The sequence below is a fragment of the Vombatus ursinus genome, unplaced genomic scaffold, assembly GCF_900497805.2.
Source record: "Vombatus ursinus unplaced genomic scaffold, bare-nosed wombat genome assembly UNPS02014769.1, whole genome shotgun sequence".
In the NCBI taxonomy this organism is placed as follows: Eukaryota; Metazoa; Chordata; class Mammalia; order Diprotodontia; family Vombatidae; genus Vombatus; species Vombatus ursinus.
This window is the reverse complement of record NW_020954547.1, coordinates 169,182-189,728: the sequence shown is the minus strand read 5'-3', so window position 1 is coordinate 189,728 and position 20,547 is coordinate 169,182. Positions and strand designations below refer to the sequence as shown.

The 20,547-nt window shown below is 34.7% G+C and overlaps 1 protein-coding gene across 7 annotated transcripts in view; it reads left to right on the top strand.

The window, feature by feature from the left end:
• The window catches only part of PTBP2 (polypyrimidine tract binding protein 2), a 113,898-nt gene that overhangs the window by 92,858 nt on the left and 493 nt on the right, over positions 1 to 20,547 (top strand). For 5 of the 7 annotated variants that reach the window (XM_027862615.1, XM_027862610.1, XM_027862611.1 and 2 more), the window contains 5 exons: positions 12,628 to 12,782; positions 14,223 to 14,256; positions 14,672 to 14,764; positions 20,156 to 20,372; positions 20,469 to 20,546. In XM_027862615.1, the coding sequence (XP_027718416.1) occupies positions 12,628 to 12,782; positions 14,223 to 14,256; positions 14,672 to 14,764; positions 20,156 to 20,372; positions 20,469 to 20,546 (577 nt within the window). The remainder of the gene's footprint in view (positions 1 to 12,627; positions 12,783 to 14,222; positions 14,257 to 14,671; positions 14,765 to 20,155; positions 20,373 to 20,468; position 20,547) is intronic. The other 2 variants (XM_027862613.1, XM_027862612.1) reach the window with 1 other exon arrangement.

Genomic DNA, 20,547 nt, shown 5'->3' with positions numbered 1-20,547 from the left:
AATGCTTCAGTGGATTTTTTATCTCATTGTTCTAAGTACTCCCTTTATTGGTGCTGATTATATCCCATCCATACCTTGGATCCATGTCTTCCTGTTATCCTGTAATTCATCATGGAGCGTAGATTTAGAGCTCAACAGGATCATAGATACTATCTGATCCAGTTCCTCCATTTTACAGACGAGCAGACAGAGATTAAGTGATTTGCCCAACTCACGTCCTCAAAATCTACATCTCTTTCATTTTCTACAAGCCAGAGGTTTTCCTCTGGGTCAGACCTGCACAACTTGGCAGTAGGTAGGTAGCCAAAATTAAAATAGGCTAAACTTCTTGAGGTCGCAGATAGGTTAGACTGAAAGCAGACTGGTGATGATGGTTGGTTGCCATGAGTCACGTGATAAACAGGAGAATGCATGGTGGCAACCCTGTATTTTTTGCAGGCAGCCTGAAGTCCTTTGGTGGGCCACATGTTGTGCAGGCCTGTTCTAGGTCTAAATGGCACATGGGAACAAATGACATACTTAGAATGTAGGCTGTCCATTTTAAAATTTCTAAAATGAGTAGCCCACTCTGTGCCACATACGAGTCATTATTAAGTGATCTTCCTAAAGTGCAGGTCTGATTATGGCACCTCATCCCCTTTTTCCTCCAGTACACTCCAATGGCTCCCATTTCATTACCTCCAGGATAGAAAATAAAATCCTTTGATTGACTTTTAAAGACTTTCACAACAACTTTTCCAGCTATCTTATACTTGACTCCCCTCTGTGTATTCTACCATCCAATATCATTGGCTTTCTTGCTGTTCCTTACATATAATACTCTATCTCTGAACTCTTTACCTTTTCTCTGACTTTTTCCTATTTCTGAAATATTTTCCTTTCTTATCTCTGCCTTCTGGCTTCTCTGATTTCCTGTAAGATTCAGTTCAAATCTCACCTACTTCCATCTTTCACTGGAAGCTTTCCCTAGTCCCTTTTAAATCTAGTGCCTTTCCTCTGTTAATTATTTCATACTTTTTGTTTTTGGCCTAGGCAGTGGGGTTAAGTGACTTGCCCAGGGTCATACGGCTAGTAAGTGTTATGTGTCTGAGGCCGGATTTGAACTCTGGTCCTCCTGAATCCAGGGCCTGTGCTCTATCCACTGTGCCACCTGGCTGTCGCTATTTCATACTTTTCGTCCTTCATGTGGCTTGTGTTGTATATATTTCTTTGCATGTTGTCTCCTCGTTAGATGGGCAGGGACTGTTCTTTTGCTTCTTTTGTATCTCCAGTGCTTAGCACGGTGTTTGGCACATAGTTGGCACTTGATAATTGTTTCTTGATTGATTTTTTTTTTAAAGCATCAGTAAAAGCCTAATGCACAAACAGATAAGCCAACAGAGGATTCTGAGAATCAGGAGGAAAAAAATGAGTAAAACTGCAAAGAAAAAAAACATGATATTATTAGCAAATATACCAGGAAGAAATTAAACTAGTAGTACCTGATGAAAGGTAGAGACCTATGGACTCCCATAAATTAGGTAAAAACAAAAACTTCAGAATGGCTCCAAAGAGAAGTAAAACTTGTGAAAAATGAAATTAGGAATGAATTTAGGTTTAAACTAACTCAAGCATTACAAACTAGGCACAGTAGAAAAACCTATCATTATTTTGTTTATGTGATAGATTGTAGATAATCATACTTGGTATTTCATATCAACAAATCTTGCATGATATAAATATGGAAATCATGCAGTTCTTACTCCTCTACTTCCCTGTGTGTCAAATTTTGCTGAAATAACAGGGGCCGTAATGTATCTGCTCAATCCTTTCATTGACTCTTCAACATTTAAGGAGATAGGCTCTGTAGCTGTAGTATGCCTATTTCCCTATGTATACATTCTCTGGGATTGACTTAGAAAATGGACTTGAATTTATTGAATAATTTAATAGGTTTTTGCCTTACCGAAGCTGAAGGCCTCAATTTTAAAGTGTCCTCTTCCCTGTGAAATTAAGTTAAGACCAGACAGAATGGTTTTGATTTTTCTTCTAATTAGTTGCCTTCAGGAGAGAATATATTCACAAGTAATCTTGAAGCAAAACCCTATAATTAAAATGACTTACTCAACTAAAGGATCATTAGTTTTATTGAATGATAATTCCATAACTATATAGTAACTGTGTAATACTTTGAAAACTATTCCTTTCATATGGTATGTACTTTTAAAAAACAGGCTATTTGGGTGGGTGGGGGCACAGAGTGGGAGGTAGGGGGAGATAAACTATAACGTACTGAACATGGCATGGTATTTATATGAAAATTGTTATGTTAATCCCGGATTCCCTTAGTGACCGATACTCTCAAAAGGAATGCCCTATCCTGAGAATTCTCCAATTGAAAGATATCTTAAAAGAATTCTGGCTTAACATTTCATGAATGTAGAAATCCCTTCTACAATAGAATCCCTTTAAGGGTCAGTCTCTGTTTGAGCACTTCTGCTGATGGGACTTTGCAAACCAATAAGATAGCTGTATTCAAAAATGAACTCTTGAGTCATCATAATGCAGTTCAATACTAAGGATGTTCAGTGGAATGTCTCGCTGTTGCCTCCATAAAGGCTTCTTTTAACTGCTAATTTGTTCATTTGTTCCGAATTCTTATTTTGAAGATACTCTTAATCTTGGATGATATAAAGCCTACTGCCTACTGTCAACCTTTCCCTTTTCCTTATCTTTTGAATTTCATGGTAGTAAAAATATTTATTATAAATGTCATGAGTAATTTTTCTTTTTGATTTTTAAGCTTGAGATCTTTAAAATATCCTTTCTAGTCCTTTCTTCTCCATGTTAAACAACCCTACCTCTCTTATTCTTAGAATCAGTCTGAAATAATCCCTGGAAGGACTTTAGGTACAATTCAGAATTTCAGTTTTTCAGTTTATAGAAATGAGAATCTAAATAAATTGTCATAAGACCTTTTACTGAGTTTAACTAGTTTATTCTAAGACTTTAAAGGAATTGGAATATAGGATATTAGATATTCTCCAGATATCTTCCAGGGAATCTAGAGGCAGAAGATAAGGCCTGAGAGGGGAGAAATAATATATCAAGAAGTTCTTAACCTTTTTTGTGTCATGGACTCTTGTGGCAGTCTGGTGAAGCCCAAGGACCCCTTCTCTGACTAATATTTTTGAAATACATAAGATAAGACGTAGGGATTACAAAGGATATCAGTTACCTTGAAATACAGTTAGCAAAATGAAATACATAAGACAAAATGCATAGGATTACAAAGGATACTGGTTATATTGAAATACAGTTAGCCAGAAAAAACATTTTTTTTAAGTTCACTTACAGATTTAAAAAGCCTTGGATGAAGTAGTGAGCAAGAAGTAAACTAGAGGCCTTTGTTCTGAAAGAAAAGTTCCAGGAATTAGTTATCATTGTAGTATGTATAGCAAAGAAAAATGGGAATCCAAAGGAATTAGATAATAATAGTATGTCAGGTTTTATAGATCAAGGAACTTCAGGTGCATTTGAAATACTATTATAAAAGACAGGCCCTTATCCTTCAAGGACTGAAGTTCTACAGAGTGTTTAACCAATTTCACTATGGATAAAGGGGAAATGAGATGTTGAGTTTGATGTATTTACTGATAGAGTTGTAAGATAATTGTGTTTTGTTACTGATATGTTGTGGAGTCTACTCATTTGATGATTTTTAAAGCATTTAACAGCTGATTCTGGATTTTTCAATCTAGAACAATCCAATACTTCAACCCAACACTGAAATTAAAGGATTAACTAATAATAGGACTTTTCTGTTCTTAATGCAGTACATTGAGAAGTCTTACAACCCCTTTCTTCCTTTACACTCTTCCTTTTTGTTTTTCCTGTCGTCTGGTGACTTGTCTCTTTGCTTAATAATTCACCCTGTTTTTTACCTATGTACCTTCTTGCTGTTGATAAGAAAGGAAAAATTAGTATCATATAATGGTCTGTATCCAAGGAAGCCCCTCCCAGCCTTCCGGTTTTTAATTTTATCCTATTTCTACTTCTTCCATATTAAATGAGGTTGAAGATTTTTACTGGCTATGATATGCTATTTATAATGCATATGATACATGTTTTCATGGACTCACCTTAGGGTTCCTAAATAATATTCATATTTGTAGAAGAATGCTGTTTAGCTCTCAAGGTTTCATGCACAAAGACATAGGATCTTTTAAGAATATGCAACTTCAGAAGAAACATCATTCTGAGAACTCCTATAGGGTAAGTCTTCTCTATATTCCTTTTTCCTTATTGAAATTAATTTAAAATATCAAGAACTACTGAATCTACAAAGAAATTCTGATTGTGAATATGGTAATTTTGGCAAAACATTTAATTTGAATAAAGTAGATTTCATTTGTCTTCTCTTGTTTTCAAATACAGAAAACAAAAAAGGACACATTTTTTCTTAGGGTCCCTGTTCCTTAGTTACAAATTTATGATTTGTCAAATGATTCTCATCTATATCCAAAGTGATTTATAGAATAAACTTGATTTAATAAAATTGAAATATATCACTTCAAATGACAACTCTAAGTGAAATTCTGTTGGTATTATCCTTATTCCCATTTTGTAGATTAGGAAACTGAGGCTAATGGAGATTAAATGATTGCCAATGGTCAAAGAAGTACTATGTCAGTTATTTGTGCCAGTCACAGTGCTAAGAGGGAAGGTATCCAGCACAGAGGCATGATGGAAAAGTCCATAAGAGTGCATTTGTGTGGAAAATGAAAAGATGACTAGTCTGGGCCCCCTCTTAATGGGAATGACTCTTGGAAGAGTCAGAGGGAAGGGCCCCAGGGGCAGAGAGTATCGATGTATTTGAGGGCTGAAGTGATACTGCATGATATGAAGAGATTCCTGGGGCAAAATAGAGGAGTGCAGAAGAGTGCAGCTGGGTGCCAGAAACAAGATTTATTTTCAAGTTTCAAATCCAGTTTTCTTTCCACTATGTTGTCACTCCAATAATAACAGATATGTTCTGTGCCAAATTTTAATAATTATTTTTGTTACAAATTTTAAAAATAATTTTTCTAGATTTTGCTTAGTTTCAAAATGTTTTCAGTGTACTTGTTTTTCCTTACATGAATGTAATTTATCTAGGATTATACTGATCTAATCATCTAATTATGTACTAATTTTATCTTATAGTTAGTTTTTTTAAAAAATCACTTTATTGTGCCTACTTGTGGTATGGTGGATTGGGCACTGACATTAGGAATAGGAAAACCTGGATTCAAATTCCACTGTAGATTTGCTTTTGTGATGGTTGAAAAGTTCAAGAGACATAGTTTCTGGGTAATTAATCATTTTATTAATAATGCTAATGTTTTATTAATGGAAGAGTCAGTGACACTCTTGAATGCCAAAGACCCCCTCAGGTAAACCCATTCAACACTTACATGCCCTTGAAAGGGTGAGTGTTCCTGAGGATGGCAATTGATTCTGATTGGTTAGTAAGTATTGAGAGAGAGTAAATATAATGAGAGGTGGACCTTTTCTAATGAGGAGATGGGGGACATGACTTTGATTATCTTATCTACTTCCAAATCATCCACAGCCTTGGGGAAATTTAGACTAAGGATCTATGTCCCCCACCCAAGCCTGAGTAGAACACCATGAGCCAGGAGTTTCCCTGTAGATTAAATTCCTGGTAAATTTGGGTGGGGTAGCAGTAGAATGTTAATCCTATCTACTATCATCAGTCCTGTCCTTCAGAGGCTGAGCCTTGAAATGAAGACTTTAGGAAAAGGGGGAGAACTCTGTATCTCCCCAAATCATTGGTTATTAATAATAATTCCTCTCTCTGTATGACCCTGAGAAAGTCACTTTAAGCTCTCTTTGCCTTACTTTCCTCATTTGTAAAATTAGGGGGTTGGACTAGAGGGATCTCTTTTGATTTCTAAATTTATGAGCCTGTAATTGAAATGAATATATAATGCCAAATTCCAGTAGGACTAAAAAGTAAATATTAATAGTTTTAATGGTATTATGAAAAGATTAAGTGATGGCAGCTGTAATAACTTCAAATACTCAAATGACATATTAATAAATACTTCAAGACCTTCCTTAGAAAACAGCTTTAATTGGGCCTAATATTCCATTGGAGGGAAATGTGTAAACTGTAGTGGTCCTAATTCATAAGAACTGATCCATGAGCTCTTTAGACTCTTTAGCTAGTAGAATAGTTCGTCTTTTGTGTTACTCAGATGTTCAGAATACTTTGATGAAAACCTGTTATGTTAGGGACGCGTATTTCTGAACTTATAGAGATAATATGAATAGATAGATGACCTATTCTTGCCTTTTTCCTAAATTTCCAATCTACAAGGAGCTTTAGCAAAGAGAGATTCTTTTTTTTTTTTCCCTTAAGGCAGTTGGGGTTAAGTGACTTGCCTGGGGTCACACAACTAGTAAGTGTTATGTGTCTTAGGCTGGATTTGAACTCAGGTCCTCCTGAATCCAGGGCTGGTGCTTTTTTCACTGTGCCACCTAGCTGCCCCGCAAAGAGAGATTCTTAAAGGAGAGTATTTTCTAGAGAAACTAAAGAAGGTTTGTTTAACTTCCGTCTCCAGTTGGTTAGTACTCCGTGTAGCTTCCAGTGCATACTTCAAAAATGTTTTGTTCACCTGTGATGAAAGTAAATTGTTTTCTCTAGTGATACTACAGGACAGCTCAGTGACATTGTGGGTAGAGCACTGGGTTTAGAATCAGGACAATTCATTTTCCAGAGTTTAAATCTGGCCTCAGACACTTACTAGCTGTGTGACCCTGGGCAAGCCACTGTTTGCCTCAGTTCCTTATCTGTAAAATGAGTTTGGAAAGGAAATGGCTTGCCACTTTGCCAAGAAAACCCTAAATGGGGTCACGAAGAGTCAGCTACGACGGAAAAAATGACTGAACAACAAAAGTGATACTGTTTAGTATATTTACTTTACCATATCGCGAGGTCAATAACAGTGTTATAATATTTTTCATTTCTGTCTCTTGAATTTTGAGTAGTTCTCTGTATAATATTTTATGGTGGTGTTATCCATAGTTATGACATATACTTACTCCCATTTTATAAATGAGAACACCCAATTTCAACAGTTGGTTGGATAAATAATTTGTCTCATTGCATAAGATCATGTACTATAAATGGTAGAATCAGGATAAGAACCACTAAAATTTTATCGGAGATGCTGCTATGATTCAAAAATTATAATTTGAAAGGGAGTATTATTTTCTATAAAGCAACCAACCATTAACTAAAAATAATTTGTACCAGAGTTGCTTGTTTAGTGGTTTTATTTTTAAATATTGCCTTTATAAAAGAACATAAGTAGTATGACTATTACTTGAAGGGCCATATTGTTATTGTTAGAGTATATATTCTCTTAATCGATAAGTATTCATTTTATGGCAAAAAGTTTGCTTGGCACTGGAAACAACAAGATGAAAATGAAATAGGCCCTGCCCTCAGAGAACGTATGTGTCTTTTGGGGAAAAGAGCATGAACATGGACAAGTAAATCCAAATTGATACATCAAATGAATATTAAGCAATTTCTGGAGGAAGGACACTGGCATCTTGGGTTAAGTTAATCAAGATAAATGTCATATAAGAGATTGCACTTTAGCTGAGCCTTAAAAGTAGCTAGGATTTAAGGAACAGAGGTGTAGGGAGCATCCTGTGCAAAGGCATGTAAGGATATGTAATGTCATGTATGAAGAATAGGAAGTACTCATTTAGCTGGAATGTAATCTGTGAAGGAGAGCAATGTGCAGTGAGCCTGGAAAGATAGACTGGAACCATGTTGTGACAGGTTTGCAGCACCAAACAGAAGAGTTTGTATTTTATCTTTGAGTCAGTTGGGAGCAGGGGAGTGACATGGTCAGTCAGACCTGTGTTGTAGGTACCAAAATATATTGCTTCAGAGTGAAAACATAACATTAGACCACTATCTTCTGTACTTGTCTGTTTCTGTACTGATTTCACATTTCTGTTGTCTTTTGATTTCTGAATCTATCTTTACTGTGTTACTTTTGATTTCAGTTTTTTCCTGCCTTCCCTATTACTGTAAAGGCAACATCATCCTCTTAGTCTGTCAGGTTGGCAACCTAGGAGTCATCCTGGTCTCTCACCCTTCTGCCCCACCTCACCACCATATATCCAATCTGTTGCCAAGGCCTGTTGAATTTGTTTAGAGCCATTTTTTTATAGGTATTTGGAGGGGTTTGGGGAAGAGCTCAAGCAAGGCGCTGCTTGTACTCCACCATCTTGGCACCGCCCTCCTTCAGGCTTCTTTAAACATCAGTCCACACCATATATTCTTCAATTCAGTGACACTGGCCTCCTTGTTATTTTGTGAAAAAGACATTCCATTTCTCAACTCTGTGTATTTTCTCTAGCTGTTCCCATGCTTGGAATGCTCTCCCTCCTCATCTCTGCCTAAATGGCTTCCTTTAAGTCCCAACTAAAATACCGTATTTACAGCAAGTCTTTCCTGACCCCTCTTAATTCTAGTGCCTTCTATTAGTTATTTCCTATTTTTACTGTATGTAGCTCATTTGTACATATTTGTTTCTGTGTTTTCTCCTACATTGTGAGCTCCTTGAGAGCAGGGACTATTTTTTGGATCTTTATGTGTCCCCAGTACTTAGCACAGTGCCTGGCTCATGTGGGTGCTTAATAAATGCTTATTGATTGATTGATTCATCTCTGGACAGTAGTAGAACTTAGAGCTCACCTTTTCTCCTGCCACCTGTCCTCCTTGAAGCTCCAAAAACAGATAAATGCAGTAGCAATTCAGCCACCTTCTTTCATCCAGCTATTCTGACTATATTAATCTAGGTGAATAACCTATGGGAACCTGAATTCCCAGTAGTAAGAGAATAAAATCAAGTCACAACCTCCTTACAATGTAAGATTCTTTTTTTGTGACCAAAATTATATGCAAAAACATAAATACCTGCTAAAAAATGTTGACCATTGAAGTTGAGAATAGTAATTTCCAATGGAATAGAAAGGTTTTTGTGGTAGTGAAATACTGCATAACCTTCTGTGTTAGAGATTTTAGATTAGACATAAGGAAAACTTCCCTGTCTTCTAGGTTCTTTTAACAATTCAATAAAAAGTTTATACATCTCTAGTACTTTACCAACCTTTCTAAGTTATCATATTTGAAGAAGAGTGGGATGTACATATTGGTACAATGACTCCCTCTTATCATTTAAATTCTGCCCGTGATGCCTAAGGAGAAACAGTTGGGGAAGAAGTCTAGACTATCTGGATACATTTGAACAGATTGTCCCAGAGTGGTGATGGAAAATAAGGAAGAATAATTGGAGATATTGTAGATAGTGAAGGCAGCAGTCAAAGGCTGATGTGCTGGACTGGATGGCCTGATATGTCACTCTTTGATAAGCATGCTGGTAACTGCCAGCCTCAGCTATGCTCTGATATAGATAAATATTAAATGTTTATTACTCCATTATTTTTAACCAGTAGAAAAGTTGTAGTCTTATTTCTACTCTAGCTCAGTGGATCATTTATAAAAATGTAGTATAGTCAATAGAATTTTAAAAAATTCTCATGAATTTACTGGAGTAAATATAATTTATAACTTCTAAATTTAGATATTTTCTGTGTATTAAAATGTTTATGGAGGTTATTTCTTTTACAGCTCCAAACTTCATTCTATCTTTGTGTTGTAAATTAGCTAGATAATCTAGTTATAAAACCAGATTTCAGAAAGAAAATTGAATTTAAAAGAAGTTTTATCTTTCAAATTCTACAAATATTTTTTAAGCTCCTGAGTACAGCCATCTTAAATCCTTTATGTAATTGTGTTGAACACATTTTCTGTTACTTTTGAAGCTTCTTTTCTTTAAGTATTTCATTAGATTGTTATAGTTAATCATTTAAAACATACAGTGGCATGTTGGAACTTTGATGTTTCTGGACAGATTTTTTTTTCTAAAAATATAGAATATTAGCACTTACTGGATGTCATGCTTAGATTTGGTATGTCTAAATTAACTTCAGTTATTTTTATGTATGGATTCCAAACCAGTGCTATATGTTAGAGGTAGAGAAAGTTTATGAATGAAATAGAATTTTTTCTGGGCTTTTTAAAAATGTGTTTTTCATATCATACATATGGGATGTGTGCACATTCACAACTCTTTATCATTTTCTCATCCTTTATGATCTGTACTAATAGAGGGAATACCTACATAGATGAAATCATAAATCTGTTGAATAATGGAAGCATTAAAGGATTTTGAGTATGTAACATTGTGCAAACATTTCCATAATATTTTATTTGCCATCATTTTTATTAGTTTGAGAAATGGTATGATAGTGAATAGGGCACTGTACTTGCAGCCAAGAAAACCTAGGCTCAATCCTGCCTCCAACACCGACTAGTTGTCAGACCCTTGGCAAGTGCCTTTACTTTTCTGTGCCTCAGTTTCCTTATCTCTAAAATGAGGGAGTTGGACTTACTGACTTCTAAGGTCTGTGATCCTATTCTTTGGTATCTTCTGCAATTTAGGCAAGACCAGCTTTGGTTTTTAATTTTGATAACATAAGTGACTATATTAGAATCTTTAACGTTTTATACTGAATTAGTAAGTTAAAATGAAAACAAAAAGTAAAAGGAGCTTATCACCCTTTTCTATATGGCTAATGGACTAGTTGGTTAAACTCCTTAGTAGAACTTCACAAAAGGATATGCCTTTCTTTTCAAGATTAAATTGCCATGTCATCCTGAAGTGCTTCCTTTCATGTAGATCATAGAGTTAGAACTGGGGCAGACAATGGAGATGTTGTAGCTCATTCTGCTACACAGTTTACAGGTGACAAAATTCACGTCCAGAGGGATAAAATCACTTGTCCAAGATCATACCAGAAGGAGCTGAACCAGGGTTTGGACCAGTTCCTTTTCTGGGTTTTTTCCAATATATCCTTGCTGTTTCTGAATTAATGCATACTTTAAATGTTTTGGAGGCATGCTCTTGTTAACTAGTTGCTGAATGCCATAAATCAGTTAGGCATTTAATAGGTTATCATATTATCCCCTTTGTTGGAATACAGACAGGAGTGAGAAGACCAGGGAATTAGAAACTATTTTTGACATCAGTAAATGAATCTAGAATTTTATAGAAGTATTGAATGTATGTCCATCCTATGCAACTTTAATGAAGTACTTTGACCATTCAAACAAAACTGTCTAAAAGAAGTATTGAAGAATAATACAAAGAAAGAGAGGTCCCTTTTTAAGACAAAGTGTTTTAGTAAGTCAGAGACAGCAGAGAGGTTAAAGAAAAATGAGAGTAGGGAAAAGCACTTTTAGTACTCCCATAACTGCACCAGAAGGCCAGTTATAATTTCTGTGACATGAGAATGTCAGAAAACTAACTGTAAAAGATTAGAAAATCAGATAATCTAAAGTAAAAGTAGCATGTCTAAATGGCATGCCCAAAGAGGTTACAGGCAAAAAATGAATAAATGAAATGGGAGACATCCCAGTGGGCCAACTCTTCTATGCTATGTCATTTCCATCGTATAGGAAAGATACATGTCCTACTTCCCCTCTCCATATGGAATGTTAAATTAACTTGAGAGGCTGGGTTTGAGAGAATTAGTTGATAAATAGAATTGAAAGGGTTCTGAATTAATTAGAAAATGAAAAGTTTATGATAGGAGGAAGAAATTCCATAATATGGAATTGATATATCCATGAAATGACTTTGGTAAGAGGAAAAAATTTTAACAACAAGCAAAGGTCAGTGCATGGTGATGAAACAAATCGATGAGAAAGTACTAGAAAAACTAATTAGGAAAGAATAGGGGAACATTCAAAGTACTCAGCACAGTGCCTGGAATAGAAGCTACTTAATAAATGCCTGTTGACTGACTGAAAGAATAAAGAATTGAACTTGGAGAAAATGCGATATTAGAAATCCCTAGTCTTTTTGTTCTCTAGAGTGAGAGGGTGTAATGTTTACTAGAACTTATATTCATTTTAGTGCTTTGAATTCAGTGTGTAATTAACAAGGCAAAGTGATCTTCATAAGATTCACTTCAAGTCATTTTGATGAATTAAAAATATGATACTAAGGGTGATCTGTATTGATCTACAAAATGAAAAGACTGTGTTTGTTTCCTACATCCTAATTAGCTACCTCATTCCAAATGTGAATTTGAGGGAAAGATGGCAAGAAGAAAGTTGCCACCACTGTTAGTTACTAAGACCTTTCTTAATTAATACACACACAAAAAAAAAGCCCAATGAATTTTTGCAAGGTTTTCTTAAGATAATTTTCTGCTTAGAAATAATATTCAGTATGATTTTTTTTTGTGTATAAAGTAGATTGCTTGTGAATTTGAAAGGTTGTACTTAATTTTTTACCAGAAGATTTAGGTACATGCTTGAACCAGCATAAACAAAAGCTTCTTCATTTATCCCCAGTCGGTTTCATTTAAGCATGAGAAAATATCACGCACTGGCGTGGTCAGCTGTAAGCCACGCAGCCATCATGCTTAAGTAGTTTTTTGTAAAAGACTTGTGTGTGTTTCGTAAAATACGCTTTATTTTAAAATTAGGGCTTCCTGTTGCAGCTGTTCCAGGAGCTCTGAGTCCTTTGGCTATTCCAAATGCTGCTGCGGCAGCTGCTGCAGCTGCTGCTGGCCGAGTGGGTATGCCTGGAGTCTCAGCTGGTGGCAACACAGTCCTGTTGGTTAGCAATTTAAATGAAGAGGTTAGTGAAACCTTTTACTGGCTTTCATTCTTTTAACTCCATTTCATTTGTGAAAGTTTATCATTTTTTCTTTTTTTTCTACATTTTTCCTTATATGTATGTTAGTCAAAGTATTTTCTGTTTGTCTACTTCTGAATAAAATTAAAGTACTTAAGAAAATACTTTATTTTCCTAGACAGTCATTTATATATTTCTTTATATATGGCTGCCTATTTTTCCTAAGAAAAATATGGTTACATGCTATTGTTTGGCTTTTTTATTTTACATTTTATGTTTTCAAAGGCCAATGCGATCTAATTTGCAGATTTAACTCTAAAACAGTTTTGCTCGTCTTTTCTGATAATTTGCTTGTTCATTTCATGCTTACATGTCATTGCATTTTTAAAATCTTATTTTATGTGAACTACTCTAATACATTTTTCTTTGAAGGTTCTCCCAAAGATCTTGACGAGGCACTCTTCCAGTCTTTCTTAGTAATTTTTTCTTTGCAGTTTTTAGTCATTGTCTTCTTTTAAAAAAACTCTTCACCTTTAGTATTTTTTCTTTCTTGTTAAATCTGAAATCTAAGGGGTTTTTTCCTTTAGTTCTACATTTTTATGTCTTGTATATTTTATTTTGATTGCTGTGAAAGCTGGTATGAAATGTGGGAAGCTTGATGTATCAATTTATGATGTCTAGTTTGAACATTTGTTTCATTTCAATTGGCCTCTGTTAATGTGAACATTAAGCTTATTTTATCATTTGATACTATTTTGTCATCCACAGTTTTGCATGCTAAAGTGTTTGAATCAGAGTGCCTTTTTCTTTTAAAAAAAACTTTTGCCTGCATTTCATAACCAGCCATGCTTATGCAGTTGAAGTTCAAAGTTTAAAATTCCTATTGCATGCTTTCTCCTCCCTCCTCCCATGTTGAGATGAAATGCTGTAATTTACTCTTTGATATGGATGTACTTTACCCATATTTGTCTTGGGTGACTACATTTTACTCAGTTTTTCTTGTACAGTACATAAACCAACCATTTTCTGACCAAATTCCTGCATTTCCTATGTACTGACCTATATTTTATTTTTTTTGTTCCCCAATTCCTTATTTTTCTTCTGCATTGCTGTTTCCCTTCCCCATTTCATCCTTTTCCCTATGTGTTCACCTTCCCTTTCCTTGTCTTTTCCCAAATGCCCATTCCCATCCCTGTCTTATCCTTTATTTTCCTTGTCCTTGTCTTCATTCCCTGTCTCCATTCCCCTATGTTCATGCTTCTGTGCTTGAACAAATGTTCCTCGGACCAACTTGCCCCAATTAACCGCCTTGAACCATGATCCATGACCACCTCACCATTCTGCGGGAACCACCCTTCGTTATGGATGATCTGTTCATCTCCGCTCTTCCTCGACTCTTCTCTCTTCTTGTCTTACGCTGCTTGCTCTTCTCTCCTTCTAAAGATGGTTACGCCCCAAAGTCTGTTTACCCTCTTCGGTATGTTATTGTTAGCACTATACTTTTATTATTGATTTGATTTTTGTTTCACCTTAATTCTTATTTGTAGCTAGCACTTTGGCTTAAAGTTGAATAGTAAATCTTTTGCTATTTTTCTTTTGCTGTTTAAAAACTCTCCATAGACACAAAATTTGTTTTAATGCATGCTAATTTATTTTGCATGGTCTTTAATTTAATATCATTCACATAGCTTTGAGGGTTTATCAAATTTATTCTTTTCAAAATTCACTGTTCAAAATCTTGATCTTCTTTACTCATTGGTATGAATGTTAAGATTGAGTGAGTGATCTTGTTGATGTCTGAGTGTTTCATTGATATGTCAGAATTATATTGCTTAGTTGACTTGCCCTTAAAATTAATTTCATTTTTGGATTACCTCTCTGACTTCAAAAAGGTGTTTATGGGGATGTGCAACGTGTGAAGATTTTATACAATAAGAAAGACAGTGCACTTATACAGATGGCTGATGGAAACCAATCACAACTTGGTAAGACTGGATTACATGTTTGTGCTCTAAATCTTCAGTTACAGATTTTTAGACTATACTAATTCCTTTTTAGTCCATTTTAAAATTATTTTGGTTGCATTCTTAATCTCTGGAAGAAAATAAAATGTAATTTTACCAGCTTTGCACATCAAATACTGAATAGTTGTATTTAATGCAAATATTTGTAATTGTCATTTTCCATTGACTACTATAATTATTTTATAGATGAATTTTTTGGCCAAGGTGAATAAGAAAATCTCACTTAAGAAGCATATCCAGTCATTTCCAGTCACATTTACTTTGGTTAATGTTACACTGTATATTTAATTCTCCAGTATAATTCCTGTTTATTATTGCAGTTTCAATTTTTTTTAAAAGTGATTACTGTGGCAACCCCATCATGATGTCTTACCACCTTATGTTTAAAGTTGTTTTGCTTTTCAGTATTAACCTTACACTAACTTATTCTCTCCTTAGGGATCATTATGGCCTCAGTCCCTAGCATAGATGCAGACTCAGCTGGTTCTTATTTTTGCTTTCCATCTACAAAAGCTAAACTAAACCCTCCCCGTTCCTGACTTGCTTCCCCTTTAGGTACTCTCTTCATTATTCCCATGCCAACAGTAAGCTGCTCTTTAGATTTAATTTATATTTCTCCCACCTGATTTCTCTCTGTTGCCTCACAGTCAGGTGTCTAATTCAGAAGAAAAGAAGAAGCCTTGAACTGTCACCCTTCTTCATGTATCTTCCTCAAAGAGAGACCTGGGAAGAAGGGGGAAGGGGTGGGGTAATGACTGCTGTCTTCAAAGAAAGATTAGGCTTTTTCTGGTTGGTTCTAAAGAACCAAGAGGAAAGATAGGTGGAAGTTGCAAAGAAATAAATTTAGGCATGATGTCAGGAAAAAATTTAATAATAGAACTATTTAAAAGTGGAATGGGTTGCCTTGGGGAGGACATGAGTTTCCCTCCCAAGGGCTTTTCAAGCAGAGACTGGATAATCATGTATCAGGTATGTAATAAAGGATAGGATTATTCAGGTTATGTGTTGGACTAGATGGGAAGGGGGAAAGGGAACAGGCATTTATCAAGAACCTACTATGTGTCAGGCACTGGACTAAGTGCTTTGCAGATAATCTTTTTTAGGGGCCTCTAGTGTCCCAATTCTGAAATTTTGCAGTTTAGAAATTATTGAAGAAAAGCTTTATTATAAGAAGGAATGTTGATTCTCAATATCAGGGTAGAAGCACTCCCTTTGCCTCCCTCAGTGTGACTGGCCTTGAGTGAGCTCTTGGAACTAGAGTTTGTTAGCTCTAGTTTGTTTTGTACATCATGATTTATTTAGTATGAGTTTAAAGGGTATCCCAAAAGCATTAATGCAGTTTTAAGCTTTTGTAGCTTTTTTTTTTTTTGAAGCAGTTGCTCAGAGTCACACAGCTAGTGAGTGTTATGTGTCTGTTTTGTAGCTTTTTAAAACAGCACTAAGACTACTATATTTACTAAGCCTCCATATGTCATTTGGAGAGAATTCATCATAATGAAAGTTTCTAATGTCAGATTGCTTGAAATAGGAGACAGTATTGTATGGTGTATAAGGAGATTGTCTAAAAGCTAGGAAGACCATGATTCAAGTCCTGCTTCTCACATGTACAGGACACGTAAGTGACCCTGAGTAAGTCACTAACCTCAGTGTCTCACATGACTCTAAAGAATAAAAGATTGCAGAGCAAGTGTTGATCTCCATTAGCAAGAGGAGTTTGTTCACATGGAGTTTCTTATACATTGGAAAACACAATTTAATCTTAATCCCTATTGTTTGAAATAAGTATTTCCTGCATTACACCTAATATCACAAACTGTGTACTATGAAATCCTTTACTACCCTCATTTTCTCTCTCTTCCCATTAGCTTTAAATTACCTAGCATGAATTATTAGTCTTCTGACTATGCGATGAGAAAGAATTTAGAATTTCCTTAAAGTCTGTTCATCTCCCTCATTGATGCTGTGGTAAATTATGTAATAATAATTTAAAAGAATTCTTATGAATACATCTTTGAAAATACTCATTCATCCCCAGTACCTGGGAGCTTAGGCACAGGAGATTGAGACTGTTGTCTTTTAGAATCTGCTATGTTGCCTAAAATACAGCTTTCTGTTCTCCTTCTGCTTGGTTTTAATCTTGGAATCTGTGTTCATAGGAGAATCCAGTGGATTTCCTGTAGGCAGATGCTTTGTTGTGCTACTTTAGTAATGTAAGAACAATGAATGTCAATGAAAATAGTGAAGGAAGGAGCAGTTGACAGTATTTAGAGGGGAAAAGAAAGAAAGAAACATTTATTAAGTGCCTGCTATGTGCCAGGCACTGTGCTGAGTATTTTATAAGTATCTTCATTATATCATATGAAGAGGATTAATGTATATTTTAGAAACTATATAAAATATACTGACCAATTTTTTTAAACTAATTGCATACCCTTAGAAAAATGTTATGTAGACACTAATTTTTCCAGATACCCCCCCCCCTTTTTTTATTGAATAATACTGGACAAAAAAAGTTCTTCAGCAACAGTTGTTCTGCTTTTCCCAAATGTCACATTATTTGGGTGCTGAAAAGTACCAGAAAAGTTGTATTACCACCACAGTAAGTTAATTGTTACCTTTACTTTAAAAAAAAAAAAGCTTTTACTTTTCATATTTGGATGAGTTATTTGTTCTGCTTTTTCCAAATGTTGCATTGTTTGGGTGCTGAAAGGTATCCCAAAGGTTGTCTTGCCACCACAGTCAGTTGTTACTTTTATTTTTAAAAAAGCTTTTACTTTTCATATTTTGGTGAGCTATTTGCAAAAATATCTTCGCTGTTTTCATTTACTTATAAAGTTGGAATCTCTTTAAAAAAAACAGCTTGGCTATATACAGAAAGATCATGAGTGTACCAACTTGTACATCTTGAGTTACTGAATTATGTTTAAAAGGAATATAGACTGTATTTCCTAGAAATATTTTATTTTGTGTGATTGTAAACAAAATCTATGTAGCATTCATTAAAAAAAGTTATGCCTGTTTGTTTAATCTTTAAAAGTACAGGCTACTCTTGCTTATTTGGGATGTGATTATTTAATTTCATATTATCTAGGCTTAATTTTTATCTTTTCTGCTGTCTCTCTGTTCTTTTCATTGAACATACTTCTACTAGAAGATATGCAGAGGAAACAGAAGGAAGTAAAACTTAAACTAATAGTAATCCATCAAATGAATAAGACTATGATCAGTCATTTTATGTGTATATGTGTTTTGTGCTCAATTTCCCTCCTGCTCTCAGTTTTTTCTTGCTATTTCTATTCATTATCCCATAACCTTTTTGTTCTTGGAGCTCTTAGATTTTATTTCTTCATCCCCAGTTTAGTGGCTACATTGTAAAGAAGGGTCCTTCTTCTTTCCTTAACTTTCTTTCTAAAACTCAACCCTTATAGTGTTGTTTCTCAAGCTTTATGTCCAGTATTTTAAACTAATAAAACTATACTTAAATGGATATGTGATCTCATCAGTTTTGATGTTTTCCTCTGTGATACAGATTGCAGCCCAACCATATCTGCCCATCTTATGTCTCTTGTCCATGACCTTCCATAAGTTCATTTCAGAGGGTTAGTTAAACATATTGAAGTTCTCCCTTACTTTCTCTTGCAATGTGGAGGATACCATTGAAGCATCCAAGCCCCTGTTATCCCTTACTTTTGCCATTTTCCTTTTTGTCTATATTCTTCCTTGAACACAAATGCTTTGAAATATGTATACTTTATTTATTCCAGTTAAATAGAACTATTTACCTAGAATATTGAATAATTCATGGTTTGAGATTATAACACTCTTTAATAAAAGGATTTTATCCTAATTATAATGGAAATTGAGTGTTTTCTGTACTCTTAAATAGAATGCATTATAGGATTTCATGATTGAGTTTATTCAGGTACAAGTTATTGTAGAATGTTCTACACCTTAAGGGGAGAACTTTTACATCTGGGCACAGTTAAAAATCTAAGAATGATATACAGATGCTGTAGACCTTAAAAATGGAAGTAAAAAAGGCATATTTGTTTTTGCAAATCATAATAGCTATATATGACCAAAGAACTTAGTTTCCTCTGTGTTTTCAGAAAATAATACTTTATATTTCTATGACACTATACTGTTGCAAAGCATGTTCACCCATAACCTCATTTAATCTTCGCATCAACCTTGTGTAGTAGGCAGGTAAGAAAATTTATGCAAACTAGTTAGTAAACCCAATTAGATTTTGAGAGTACAGTGCATTATCGAATGTCTTTTCTTTCTCTCCCACAATACTGAAGATAGAATACACACACACACACACACACACACACACACAAACACTGATGAACTTCTTATTTCAAGGAACCATGGTTTCTTTGGCGTGAGAACTCACTTTATCAATCTAAATTGCAAGTTCCTCTGTACACTTTAGTAGTTAAGTCTTTGTGAGCTGTTGTGATTGGGGGAAAAATCATCACATGGTGGTCAGTTGGTACTGCGAGTCTTTTTGAACTTTGAGGAGATGTGTAATCTGTCACTGGACATTGTCTCCAAAGCATTTCTGGCTTGGTAGCTTGTGCTGTCACTGTACTTGTCATAATTTTCAAAAGCCCAAGGTTTCACCATATCTGAAAACTGGGGATCTATTTATAATTCACCTAAAGTGACATGACTGAGTAGGAATAAAGGAATAAGATTAAAACCTTAGGTTTTCTGGTTGATGACCTAGCGTTCTCCCTATTGTATCCTGACACTGCCGTTTACCTTTGTATCAATAACTAATTATATTCTTAACTACTTAATTTAAAACTTTAATATGGTTCCAGTATGTGACAGATCAGGAAATATTTACTACTATTTAAGAGTCATGAGTATGGATGATGGAAAGATTTGAGGAATAATTAACTCTTTTTTAAAAAATAGATTGTCCATTTCACATGTATGTGTAGAATAAAAAATGGAAATATTTGTACAAATAGCTGTATTTTGAACTCAATTCAGTATTCTGCATTGATATTTATTCTAATTCATTATTTCAGAAAGAATGCTAAACTACTAGTGGTTCCTTCTATTTACCTCAAGAGTTCATTACAATATATTGAATTGTAGAATTTTTAGTAGATGATAATATTATTATGGTTTACTATAACCTAAAAAAAATCTGGTAAATCTTTAGATTAGTATAAAGTAAATTTATCTTGTTATTTTTTATGTGAAGCTTAATTTGTTTTGTGGTTTTTTTTTAATAATGAATTTCAAATAAATATACTAACTGTTTAATTTACCCTTTGGCACATCATTATATTTGTTTTGGTATGTATTTTAAAATATGCCTTCTTTCCTTAGCAATGAACCATCTGAATGGACAAAAAATGTATGGGAAGATTATTCGGGTTACTCTCTCCAAGCATCAAACTGTACAACTACCTCGAGAGGGACTTGATGACCAAGGCCTAACTAAAGATTTTGGTAATTCCCCATTACATCGCTTTAAGAAGCCTGGTTCTAAAAATTTTCAGAATATATTTCCTCCATCAGCCACTCTTCACCTTTCCAATATTCCGTAAGTATTTCAGTAGGAAAATGTGAAGGGCATGTGCATTTATGCCATAAAGTAGAAGTTATTAACCCTTCCTCTTTTTCTCTCCACTCTTTCTAGTCCGTCAGTAGCGGAAGAAGATCTACGTACACTTTTTGCTAACACTGGGGGCACTGTGAAAGCATTTAAATTTTTTCAG